The sequence below is a fragment of the Mus pahari genome, chromosome 16 (assembly GCF_900095145.1).
Source record: "Mus pahari chromosome 16, PAHARI_EIJ_v1.1, whole genome shotgun sequence".
NCBI classification, from domain to species: Eukaryota; Metazoa; Chordata; class Mammalia; order Rodentia; family Muridae; genus Mus; species Mus pahari.
The window spans coordinates 63,909,875-63,923,644 of NC_034605.1; the positions used below are offsets into that span (position 1 = coordinate 63,909,875).

At 37.9% G+C, this 13,770-nt stretch overlaps 1 protein-coding gene across 2 annotated transcripts; it reads right to left on the reverse strand.

The window, feature by feature from the left end:
* Positions 1-3,884: 3,884 nt before the first annotated feature.
* On the reverse strand, positions 3,885-7,669 carry LOC110333924 (cathepsin 7-like). 2 transcript variants are annotated; one of them, XM_021215711.1, is made up of 7 exons: positions 7,544-7,669; positions 7,129-7,251; positions 6,904-7,044; positions 6,127-6,351; positions 5,585-5,747; positions 4,941-5,058; positions 3,885-3,981 (listed from the first exon to the last, which is right to left on the reverse strand). In XM_021215711.1, the coding sequence occupies exons 1-7, from the start codon at positions 7,667-7,669 to the stop codon at positions 3,885-3,887; spliced, it is 993 nt and encodes a 330-aa protein (XP_021071370.1). The 2 variants fall into 2 exon arrangements, with proteins under 2 accessions (XP_021071370.1, XP_029403403.1); XM_029547543.1 differs by having other exon boundaries at positions 5,585-5,743; positions 6,123-6,351.
* Between the last annotated feature and the right edge of the window lie 6,101 nt (positions 7,670-13,770).

The following is a 13,770-nucleotide window of genomic DNA, read 5'->3' on the forward strand; positions in this document are numbered from 1 at the left end:
ACACACACACACACACACACACACACACACACACACACATGATGGTACAGGTGCTGGAGAGCTATCACTAAGCTATCACTCAGGCCCAGATCGAAGGCTTTTTGTTGGCCCACCCCAACATCTACCTCATCTATGAACTGCTAAAGTGTGAGAAAAGGCCTGTGTTGCAGGTTCAAAACTGCTTGATCATGAACTCTATCATATAGAGCAACAAGAAGATATCTGAGAGAAGTGAGAATCCAGTGTTGATAGCACAGTAGAAGCTTGATGCCTTTAAGCAGAGCAATAACTCATTACAATGAGCATTGCAATGAACCTTGCAATAAAGTAATTAAAGCTGTATGGACAAAAAGGCATACTATGGGACACACTATGGAACACTACAACTTCCACAATAAGATGATTTTTATGCTTTGTTTTAGTTTCAGTTCTTTATTTTTGTTTTAATGTTGTATTTTTGGCCTGAGGTTGCAAGGGTGGATACAAAGGAACAGGGAGATGAGTCAGATTGGGGTACATGCTTTGTAACTCACAAAAAAAATCAATAAAAGTATTTTTTATAAAGTAATGTTTTCAAATTTTCCTAACTCAGAAGTTACAAGATGTTATGAGACAAATGTCAACTGTGGAAACTAAAGTCACAGCTCTTCTTTTCTAGTTCTGCAGAAGTAGATGAGCTTCTGTGTCAGGTCACCAGGGAATCTCAAATACAGGGGAAAAAAGCTCAGCTACTAATCAAGGACATCTCCTTAAGTTTGCTGTGTAAGCAAACTCTCAAATGTTTATACTGAAAGACAGGAGTAATTATTCAACTCATGGGCCATCTCTTAAACCTGGAGGATAGCTAAGCAAGAACTTACATCATAAAGCAGAAGGCTGGCCTAGGCCTAGGAGCAGTTATGGTTTCAGTATTGCTCAAGTTTGGGCAGATTTGTGAGCCCATGAGATAACAATGGAGCATCAACTAATTACCATCCCCTGGTATTCCTGTGAATCATCATCATAATCATCATCATCATCATCATCATCATCATAATATAGGACCTCAGACTAGTATTCAAATGACAATGCCTTCTGAGTCAGATAATTCCACACGAATAAGCTACCCAGTTTAGGCATCACTGTCCTCATTATGTCTGTCACCATTATTGCTCTCAGGTATTCTTAGTCCCAAAATAGTCTTTACTTGTTACTTGTCTCAATGTTCAACCTTATCAAAGTTTTTGTGAGGCCTTCACAGCCTCTTAGCAGCTAACCCATATGAGATCCAGACTTTCAGTCAGATCCAATACTGACAAAACACCTATCCTGTAAAAAAGAAAAAAAGGTACAAATTTATTATTTAATTCCCAATAATCTGAGAGGAACTTTCACACTGTCAACAATGACATAAGAAATGAGATAAGGCCACCATGGACCTTCAAAGGCTAAAACTCAACTAAGCCACCAAATCCTCTCTCAAGGTCACTCCATTCAAGTCCTGAAGGTGTTATTGTCAATAAGTCAAAAGATCTAAAATACAATTGGCTTTCTACCTGAAAGGTCCATTGTAGATTGACCCAATGTCCCCTGAATTTCAATTTCCTGTATCCATTGATTAATCATGAAACTCTCAAATGACCATATTAGCTACTAAGAGTACTGTAGTGGCTACCATCCCTGTCAAATAAGCTTCCCTAATAGTTTCCCACATATGAGAGCCACTGTGGATGGCATATTGTCAAGTACACCATGGGAGGCAATCACATACCTCTGTAACTCCTCATGGCACATCTCCTCTGTGTTCACACTCCTGCTGGCATAGCTCCTCTGTGTTCACACTCCTCATGGCATATCTCAAGGTTCTGAATTGGTTACTCCTCTCCTAACTGAGCCCAGGCCATGACACTCTTAAGGGAGCAATTATCCTCATGTATGTCCATGAATTGATCAAAATAACAACACTGAAGTCAATATATTTTTCCTGAACATAAAAGTCCCAGACAAAAGTCTTGGGGTTAAATATTAAGAAGCCAATATCCAAAAGAATCCAGTTGCTTCTTTGCTACATCCACAGGCATTTAGCATTTCCTGTATGCAACAAAAGGCAAATCCTCAAAGGATTAGGACCTAACCTTGTGATTACTGAATAAACTGAATGGGCAGTGAACATTGTTCACTATCTAGGAGCATCAACCTTTGTTCTCTTTCCATAGGAAAAGCACACAGCATTGGAACATGTGGCTTCAGAAACTGATGCTAAGTTTTATTACCTTCACTCTCTACCACAATATAACATTCATTATATACTTTTCCAGCATAACCAGAAGAAATAAATAAACTACAACTCCTACAGGTATAGGAATTGAGAATTCAGGATTACTAAAAACATGGTCTACATTTGTTCATGGTGCCTACTTCTGTAGTGCAGTACAAGAAGAAAAGTAAGGGGACTACAGTTTAAGAATTATGTCAAGATCATTACTAAATATCTATTTAGAAGACTGTACCAAAGAGTGAGATATAGATACTGGGGTTACTTATGTGGAGTCCAGCAATAAGAAGGCAGAGGGTGCTTCATTTCATGTGTAGATAGATAGGTATATTGGAGCAGACTGAAGCAACATAGAACATTGTTAAGGAATGTGAGGTAAAGAAGATTCTGACTAAGCAGACCTACTCATCAATCTAGATGTGCAGAAGACCACTTCTGTGACTTATCCCTTCAAGATGGCCCTGCAGGTAAGGTTATTGAGACCCAAAAGCCAGTCTCTGATGTTAAGCATAGAGCAACTGAAATGATATCTATCTGTTTATCTATCTATCTATCTATCTATCTATCTATCTATCTATCTATCTATCTATGGTAGTATGTATTGCTATCTTCTCTGAAATACATACCTATGGAAAAGTTAAATGCATCAAATATGTAAGCTCAGTGCTTACCAAATGTAGACAAGACTAAAAGAGGACTGTGGTTGCAATAACCTGTGTTGAAATGGTTCTGTCAGCACTCAGCACACTGACCACTGAATATTCTGAATATTTATTTCTGTAACAGCAGATATGGTCACTTTGACTTCTATATAACAGTCAAAGGGCAGCTAATACAGGACTGAGATGCTGAAAACAGAGTCACATAATGCAGCAGGGACAAAGTACCATCACACTCCACAGAGTCTCAAAAAAAATGAAACTGGGTGAATTTGTGTCTGCTAAAAATATCAAATACCAATATTTTCATACTGTCTTGCAGAGGATTGTTGTATATAAACAGAACTCTATAGAAACCACAGCCAATGATAGAAAGGTATCCATCTCTAACTCCATGTCTTACAGCACCCTATTCAGTTCAGTCCTCAAGATGAATATTGTGTTTTTCACAAAAATATCACTTCACAAAAAGACATGTTAGATCCTACATTTTAATTTAACTTTCAGTTCTTAAAGACATCATTTTTTATTATTATTATTTTCTTTATTTACATTACAAATGCTATCCCAAAAGTTCCCTATACCCCCCCGCCCCTGCTCCCCTACCCACCCACTCCCACTACTTGGCCCAGGCCTTCCCTTGTGTTGGGTCATATAAAGTTTGCAAGACCAAGGGGCCTCTCTTCCCAGTGATGGCCGATTAGGCCATCTTCTGCTACATAAAGACATCATTTTTAACAATGAAAAAAGTTAAATTCAAGTGATTACAAAAATTCTCAATACAAACCAATGCAAAGCATCAATTACACCAGCAGTCATGTCTTACTATAGTAATCATATCACAGAATTCACATATTACCCTGACTTCTAATGAGTCAAGTGTTTTCTCCACACAACAGAGTCACCACTTTGAAGACTATGAGGCTGTTCTGGATGTGTTACCGTTTCCTACACTGTTATCTGCAGGCAGCTCACAATGCAGGGTACATGGCATAGTTAGCAATTCCACAGTAGTTCTGACCTCTGGGAATCTTTATGTAGCCTTTTTCACCCCATTGTTCACCATGGCTGAAAGAAATCAGGTTTTCCATTTAGTTCAAAAGAAACAGTACAGTGGATTGCTACAATAAATCTGGGTTTGAGCACTGAACTAGAGACCAACTTAATCGATTGTATCAAAAAAATCAGAGGATCAATGCTGAGGTACCAAGAGTTTTCTCACAAAGGGTGGTAAAAATTTCAACAGGAAAATTTTGGACATCTTTTTCCTCAAAGGTAGTTCAGACATAACAAGTGGGAAACAGGAAATCAGTAGAACAAATATGATATTATTCCCTAAGAAACCATTGTCAGAATCCAACCTGTGTGACAATATATTATATAGTGATTCTTCTAAGCATAGAAAAATATTGGAAAGTAAAGTCAGATCACACAAATGTATAGTCTTGAGTATGAGTTCAAGTTCTTAAAGCCAAAATGAGACTGAAGATATGGCTCAGTACCTAGGAGCACTTGGAGTTCTTTCACAGGACAACAGTTCCTACCCAGCACCCATATCAGTGAGCTCACAATCCCCTGAAACTAGAAATAGATTTGTGATGCCTTCTTCTGATCTGCAAGGGCTTCTGCCCACACATAGCATTCACTCATACATATACACAAACTTACAAATAAATGAAAGTAACTCATTTAGAGCCAGAATATTTTTGCTAATCAGTATTGGCAGAAGTCAAGAAACAAATAGAAGGAACTAGACAAGCACACTATCGAAAATAGGAAAATTAGAATCAATGATATTCACCACATCAATACATAAGATGGAGGACAACTTAGGAAGACACACACATACACACACACACACACACACACACACACACACACACACACACCACATACATTTGAGTAAAGAAAAGAAAGTGTTTCTTTTTCAACTTAAACAATGCTTTTGGTGATTTGTATGTAAACTCCAACTATAAATAGAACGTCCATTAGAAACCTAAAATAGGAACAATTTTAGCAATTCTTACCTGTTTTTTACCAGCCAATATTTTCTGCCCTCTGACTCTCGGCCTTCATAGCCAAAACCAACCAACAGCATAGAATGGTTGGGAGAATCACGTTTGCAGTTTGGCTCATGATACATACCTAAAAAATAAGATCAAGAGAAGGAAAGACACTGGAAGCCTGTGAATGAACATGGTCAACCTCAGTAAGTGAGGCGTTCTCTAATTAAACTGAAATGACAGAAAAAATTAAAATCATTGTTGACAGAAATCCTCACACAAGTTCTCAACAAAATACAAAAAATATATAAATGAGCATAACTTTGTTGACAAACACTTCACTTTCACATCTTGTATTTTCTCTAATAAAACTCCACTCCAGGAAGGTGCTTTCTAGAATTCAGTTCTAGAAAGATAATACCTTCACATCTTGAGATACATCAAGTAGAGAAAAGTGGAGTATATAAAACTAAATGATAATGCAAAATAATGAAGTGTTCATATACATTAGATGTCATGTGACAAAGAAACACCATGCGTGGTTTTTTTTTTGTGGGCAAGTGTAAAATTAGTGACAATAAATTTTACACAATATTAAGACATCAACCTGCCACGTCCCAAAGGGTAACAAGAATTCATTATCAATATCTAGAAGAAGATATACTTACCTCCTGTGTATTTTTCAAAAGATTCATGTTTAGCATCAATTCCAATAGCAATGGGCCCATTAGCTACTAGAGCATTGAGTAAGGCTTCTTCATTTCTTGGGACAACCATAAGGCGGGTGATCTTAACAACAGAACGTTCAGGACGGTACCTGCAGTGACCTTCCTTTAAAAGTTAAAAAGTTAAGAGACATGGTTACCTCCATCTATCCTCTGGATATTATGAGTCAAAGGCACAGCACTCTATGCTTTGCACTGTACTTTGACATCCTCACATCTGGGCTGTATAAATTATCGTAGGAAGTGAAATATTTCTGGGAGAATTGGAACTGAATTTATATTATACATAAAATGGTTAACCCATTCTCCATGAGCATAACAAGTACATGAAACCATGGGATCAGAAAACAGTTCTGAATAATGACAACATTGATGGTATTCAGAAAGAATCCACATTCAATAAGAATTCTGAATACAGTGCATTTTTCCAACATATTCCCCTTGCCCAACTTTAACTGAAATGACAATACAGGAAGTTCACTTACCTTTGCTTCATATGGATAGGTTGCCTCAGCCTCCAGTCCTCCATTGTTCTTCACATATTGGTAGGCATTGAAGGTGCTGCCTCCTTTACATCCAATAGTGCCAAAAGATCTAGAACAGTCCACCAGGTTCTGAACACTCAGTGGGATCAATCTGCCTGTTTTTTTGAACAGCTGTCCTTCTATGGAACCAACCACAGCAAAAGCCCAACATGCAGCACATGCTCTCTGAGAGGGAAGAAAAAACAGTCATCTACCAAAAAGAAAATACTCACTGACACAGTAATGCAGTTGAGTTCTTTATGAAAAAAAAAAAAATGAACTGTTAACATTTGATGGATGCATAGGTAAGAATGGTCAGTCTCCATAGGAAGGTGTCTCATGCTACAGTGGGTAGCCCAACAAACACACACATGTGAACAGCAACCATGATATATTAGACTCAAGGTATGATAAATGTTTTTAAATAAAGTCTGAGAAAAATACAGTGGAACCAAAGGTGGAGATTTAGGAGCAAATAATGCATGTAAATTATACTGTATTTGTATGACCCCTACAAGTGCTCAGGAATGCATAAATTAGGGATTTTTCATTCCTTGGACCAGCAAGAAACATTTGTTAACCTTAGCAACAGAATGCTAAGGACAGTACCTATGGCTCTCAGGTTATAGAAAGGTGTTTAGTGACTAGCATGTCATTTCACAGTCAAATAACACATGCTGTCAATAACATGCTGTGCCTTTAGTAGTTGGGTAATTCAGCCATGTGATATTGCCATACCTGGTTTCGCACAGGAGTCACATAACCTTCCTTTCTCCAATCCAAAGTTTTGGGAATTTTGGGGTTGCGTTTCTGGATGCGTTTTCCATGACTCAGAGTCAGAGATGAACTCTCCGTCATCAGTCTTATTTCTTCACCAGTCTTCAAAGAAAAGAGCATTAAAAACTCCATTCAAACAACAAAACAGCAAAGGCAGAAGTGTGAAACAAATGGAGTCACACTTACCATGTCACCAAATTCATTCATTTCTATGGTGAAGTTGTTCATCCACAGTCCATTCTCCACAATGTGCTGTTTAACCATTTTCACATTTTCTTCCCATAATGCTCTCCTCTGCTTTTCTTCCTCCTGAAAATAAATGTAATGGATAGTGTTTAGTTCTGATTATGCTTCTGCCCTAGCTGACCAGGTGAACCCATTACTACAAATGTATAGAAATCCTATAGAACAATCTCAATCCAACACTGTAGGCCACTATCAACACCCTGATTAAGAGAAGCAGTTGCTACCTTGTATTCGCCCCATATTACATTACTACCTCAGGTAGCTGTGGCATCTAAGGCTGCTATTATATCTATGAACCTCCAATAGAAATGAGAATTCTCTACAAGAACCCTCTTTGTGTGCCCATGTGACATACTGGGCTGTATGTTTTCTCATAGCTTTTCTTCCACTTTTCCCATTCAGCATCCAGATTGTAGTCAGGTGTTGGAGCAGCCAAGGTCACTCCCAAGCATATGATAGCCAGAAAGACTGCCGGAGTCATGTTCCAAGCACCTAAAGAGTGACGGAAATGAATGGGGAAATGAGCTAACACTTGAGAAATTAAGTCATTGATGCTGGATAAAAATAATGCAACTAGTGTCCGAAATATTTACTTAAGATTTTGGAAATAGCTAAATATGAATTTGGACTTGAGATGTTATGCAACTATTTTAAAATTACACAGCTTGTGGGCAAAATTCTAGAAATGTAAACTGACATGTTCTGTAAATTTACATGATCCAAAAGAACATGGATGTCAAATTTCAAAGTCTATGTAACTGGGGACTTGCGACAGTTAACTGAGGATTTGTAATCATACAAAACCTCTCTTGTGAGTCATCTGATTCTGCGTTCAAATTTTCCACAGAAGTTGAGGTTACATTTTATCGCCTACCTTCTTAATATGGACTTGTTTAAAACATTCTCTCTTGAGTGAAAACATTCTGGACAGTCCTGCTTTAAAAATATTGGGAAAATCCAAATTCCTAGTACTCAATCCAACCATTGGGTTTTGCCTCACATTCATTAACTCAATAAGAAAAATCTCAGATGGAAAAGCCATAGGAAACTGTGATGATGGAGTGCTGAATCTGAAATCTCTGGATCAAGCCTTGCTGGGTCTCTTAAGCAACACTTCCCATAACAATTGTCAAGTGACATGTCACCCACTACTCCTTCTGCTCGTGTCAATCATAAAAAAGAAGCATTTATCCAGGGGTGATGTGCAATACAATGATCTCTGTAGGCTCCGGATGAAATAAACTTGATCCTGATGTGTACAGTACCACCTGTCACTCTCCTCCCTGGACAAAAATTTACATGGAATTGGAACCTATATAAACCTGGTCCTAGGAGGTATCTGGTTCCTCTCTGGCTTCCCCATTCTCCTATGCCTCCATGAAGCAGGGTTGTAGAAGTTAGGTCAGTTTCATTCCTGGGCCTCTGCCTGCTTCTCCAAGGAGTCTCTCAAGGTTGTTCTCCAGTGTCACTTCTCTTTCTGCCTTGAAAAAGGTAGGGCCTCACCTGTGGTGGTTACTGCTGCCTGGGTGTACTCCACAGCTCTTCAGAGGTTGCTGAGGTGTCAGAATCTCACCAAGCAACACCTCAGCCTTTAAATTCTATGTCTCTGGCTATTCAGCCCATCCAATCATTATTTCCTTTCCTATGACTGACTATCAGGTCACTGGATTTTGCCTCCAAGATCTTACTAAGTTCTGATATTATCTATCCTAGAAGGGTGGGTGTGGACTGTATGAGTGGTCTGTGTGAAGGAGAACTTATATCCATTCACACAGGAAGTTAGGGAATCAACTTCATGGCTTGGGCCACATAATAGGTAGGCATGTTTTCTCAACAGTGGCTCAAAGTGGAAATGAAGAGTTTCCATGTAAATCTGTGTAATATTTCATATTATGACTTATTTTAAAATAAGAAGTTTGGGTTACCATCATGGAGTTGTCTAGTCAGAATATTCTAGTCTTGTATTTCATGTTTAATTTAAAGCTACATTGGGATCCTTTGAGAACATGGACCTTCAAATGCCTTGTTAAAGTGTCATGAGGAAAACAGATCTCAGAAGTTCAAAGTTGAATGAATGTCTTTATATAGGAAGTATTGTTTAAGGACAAAGCTAAGGAGAGAAATGAATGTTCTGGTACTTGTAGTCCCATGAAACTGACTGACAATTTTTCTGCTTGATGTTAAATTGAGCACCCATCATAAAGTAACAACAGATCTATTAATCAATTCATCCAGTAACGGACATTACCTAAAATTTCTGACATTTATAATTTTAGATAAATATCTAAGTGGCCTTAGGGGCACCATTATTGTAAAAACAAAACAAAACAAAAATCAAAAATCAAAAACATCATCAAGTAGATGTCTTGAAAGATTCCATCTGCTTCCAGGAAACCATGATCTCATTAAACAATAATCTTCTAAACCCTGTCCTCAATCTCAGCTTTGCTTTCTTTGTTTAGGAATTTGCATGGCATTATAGGTGGAGTGTTTTACCTCACCATTTTCATTTTGAAGTAAATTTCTACTATTCTAATATTGAATGGGCAACCAGTCCCCAGTAGCTAATGTCAAAATATTCTTTTTTATCCAAGTTATATGATTTTTCTATTACATTAACACCCCATATTCTGTTTGTACATTCATTGCAGCATTATATTGTTTCCTGGGATCAGAGAAGATAGATATGACACCTATCTACCCTAAATCCTACACTAACAAATTTGCATAAAGTCTAAATCCAACTGATTTATTTCTTGAAGTGTTCCTAGTTTTGGCACAGTGTCACATTCCATTTTGGCAACAGTTTCTTTAGATTTTCTTTACCCAATATAGCACCAGGTGAGCAAGCACACTCATCAAATCATGACCATGTTCTTGCACAGACTTAGGTATCTTCTCAGATGGCCTCAAGAGTCAAGTGTGGTCAAGGAATAAAGTTAAAGGATTCAAAGCTCACCCGACTTTTCTAAACTGCTCTAGCATGGCCTAACATAATATTATTCCCTCACATTAGGAAGGAAGTGAGGATCATTTTTTTTAAAGATCACTTTTAATCTGCATCCTTCACAACAGTGCACACTTCCATGAATACATTTGGTTACATTGGGCAACTCATCATTAATGCACCGTTTCATACACATGAGCTCACGATCTGTGGCAACTTCATCCCCAAGCTCTTACTAAGAAAGCTAGTTTTTAAACCTATCCATGATCTACTGAATCAGAACTGCAGGAAATTACATTCAGATATTTAAGTTTTCTCAAGTTCCTAGGTTAGTACTATTGCAGTTGAAGTTTAAAGAGCCCTGTGAATAGTGGTTGTATGACTGATAGGAAGACAATGTGCAAATATCTCACAACACTGGGTATCTCATTGCCTGTAGCCAGCCTGGCCTGAATGGTTTGAAGTAGGACACAGAGTTGGATCTAGTTTTAAAGACTGTGTCAGAGATAGCTTTAAACTTATGGTCTCTGGACTTTTACCTTTCTAACTATACTGAATGCTTGCTGATAACTTCCAAAAATCATTATAAAGTTTTTATTTATTCTATGGTTAAAACCCACTGGCTTGAGCAATAACAAGCACCTATGTCCAGGCAGCCAGAAGCCTCTCTGGCTAGGCTGGTTAAGTCTTTGAGAACCAGAGAAGAAGGGAAGGAAAAGAATTAAGATGCTTGGTTCAGGCAAATATACACAGGCACATATACATTTACATTTTCATTCACATTCTCATTTAATCATTAACACATATTTGTTGGGCCCAACCGCCTGTCTCATAATTCCACAAGTATTGCATACACACATATACCAACACATGTACATACAGACAAACAGACATATACATTTGGATGGATGGATGGATGGATGGATGGATGGATGGATGGATGGATGGATGGATGGATGGATGTGTGTGGCAGATTCCCCCAAGTCAAACCATCCAACCGACAACTTTATTTTTCTTTGGCCTATAATTATCTTCTTAGACAAAAAGTTATTTATACATTTATCTCATAGATAAAATATTACATAAAATGGGAGTTACTGAAGGATGTTGATATTAAGTTCAAAGAATGTTTCATTCTGTATGTTCCTTACAACCTCAAAGAAATAGTTTTTACATGGCCTTACCTTATCATAGTACACACCAATACCTTCATCCTTGGACCTGAATGGTGTTCCTTGAACACAAATTTGTCCCAAGCCTATTTCTCTTTTTAAAGTAACCTTGTCATTGAGCTCACCCTTCTCAGACCATGCAAAAATGGTGGGTCACCTTCAGGAAAGCTACCTGCCAGCATTAGCCTATCCTAGATGGTTCCTAACAACTCACAACAAGAGATTTCCTTTCCTTCAGAAATTTTGGAACCCCAGAGAAGAGGAATAGAAGAGACTGTAGGAGTCAGAAGAAAGGAAGAGAGCAGAAAAACACGTCTAACTGAGTCAAGCAAGGCCCACATAACCTCACAAAACTGAAACAAGTACAGAGTTTACATACATTATAGCTACAGAGAAATTAAGTAACATGCCTGCCAAAGACAAACAGAAATATTAAACACTTGGGAACTCTTGTTCTCAGCAATAATAAACTATGAGGTATTCCGGGCTGCATGGAAGAAATGACCAATCTGTGGTTTGTCAACTTTAGAGACAATGTCCTCCCAATGACAGCAGAGATGGAGAGAGGGAACAGAAGTTATTTGGACTATGACCAAGAAAGAAGCACAACATTTATTGAGTCTACTTGGATTCTGGAGGTAGCACATTTCTCACTTGGGTGTATTACAAGGGCCCACTTACCAAGAGACTCGGAAAACTGCTAGTTTTATGTGGGCCCTGGAACAAGGGAAGTCTCTTCAATAGGTTTAGACTGCTGTGTAGGCCGCTTTACTCTTGGTCCATATAATTCTACAAACCTGAAGGTGTTTGAGGTGTCATTGGCATATAGAGATGCTGTTTGGAACCTCTGGAAGGCCACTGTGGGTGAATTATAAAAGAGACCTTTGGCATTTTGGAGCAAAGTTCTCTAATTGTCTGCAGACAACAATTTACCCATTAAAAAATAGCTCTTCGCCTGCTATTAGACCATAATGGAAAGTAAATATCTGACAAGAGAACACAAAATTACCATGTGAGCTGAACTGCCCATCATGAGCTGAGTATTATTGGACCTACCAAGTCATAAAGTAGGACATGCACAGCAGCAGTCCTTTATCAAATAAAAATGGTATATATGCGGTCAAGCCCAAACTGATCCCGAAGGTAAAAGCAAGTTACATAAAGAAGTTGCCCAAAGGCCTATGGTTGCTACTCTGGTTACAGTGCTCTCAGCAGCCAATCATGCACTAAATCCTCATGGAGAGTTCCTTATCAGTTGACTGAAGAAGAGAAGACTAGGACTTGGTTTATGAATAGTTCTGCATGTTTTACAGGCACCACACAGAAGTGGACAGCTGCAGCATTATGACCCCCTTATGGGAAAACCCAGGTGAATGGAAATCTTCATAGTGTGCAGAACTTTGGAGAGCACCCATGGTACTAGAGTTTGTTTGGAAGAAGAAATGGTAAGATGTGTGATTGTTTACTGACTCATGGGCTGTAGTCAATGGAGTGGCTGGATGGTCAGGGACTTGGAAAGATTACAGTTAGAAAATTGGTGAGAAAGACATCTAGGGGTAAAGTATATGAATAGATTTTTCCAAATGTACAAAGGATATGAAGATATTTGTGTCCCATATAAATACTCACCAAAAGGTGACTTCAGCAGAGGAGGACTTGAGTAATGAAGTTGATAAAATGGCTTGTTATGTGGACACACCTATACTTTCAAGTAAAATTTAATATCATCCTTCTTGAGTTTCTTTGCCAAATATTGGCACAATTTGGCACAAGTATAAGAGCAAATAAAGTTCATGCTATATTTTATAAAAGAAAACCTGGAAATGAAATTAAAAACATTAATTAATTCCCTTAGCCTTCTCCTAAACATACATTAAATTTTCCATATTCACAAATCTTCATATTGTATAATAAGAAATTTAAGTTTTCAGAAGTTTTAGATACGAGAAATTCATAATAACTTTTTATTTGTGAATTTAAATGTATTAATATTATTTAAATATATTTCAAATTTAAAGTGGTATTAATTTAGGGAAAGGTACCTGTTTTATGTACAGAAAGTTTGTGAATCTTCTCTGTTGTTCTAAAAGTATGCCAAGAATTTCACTTTAAGGGGCACTGAACAATGGCACATATATGTAATACATGTTTGTTTCTAGTGGCAGTACACTGAGAAAGAGACAATCTTTCTTTCCCAGAGTTCTTGGGGGCCAGAGGAAGGAAGCTACGATGGGATTAACAAGAGGCCAGTGTGTCTCTCATTGTGCTGAAGGAGAGTCTGAACAAAGCTTATTCACATCCTTCTTTATGATGCATGAACGATGACTTGATACTCAGAAGTTTCCATAAACCGTCAGACTCTCACCTGTGATAAACTTTGCTGCAATTCCTTATATGGTGATCATGCCTGAATTTTCAAACAGTCCTGATAGCCATTTTACCACAGACTTGAAAATGAAACTT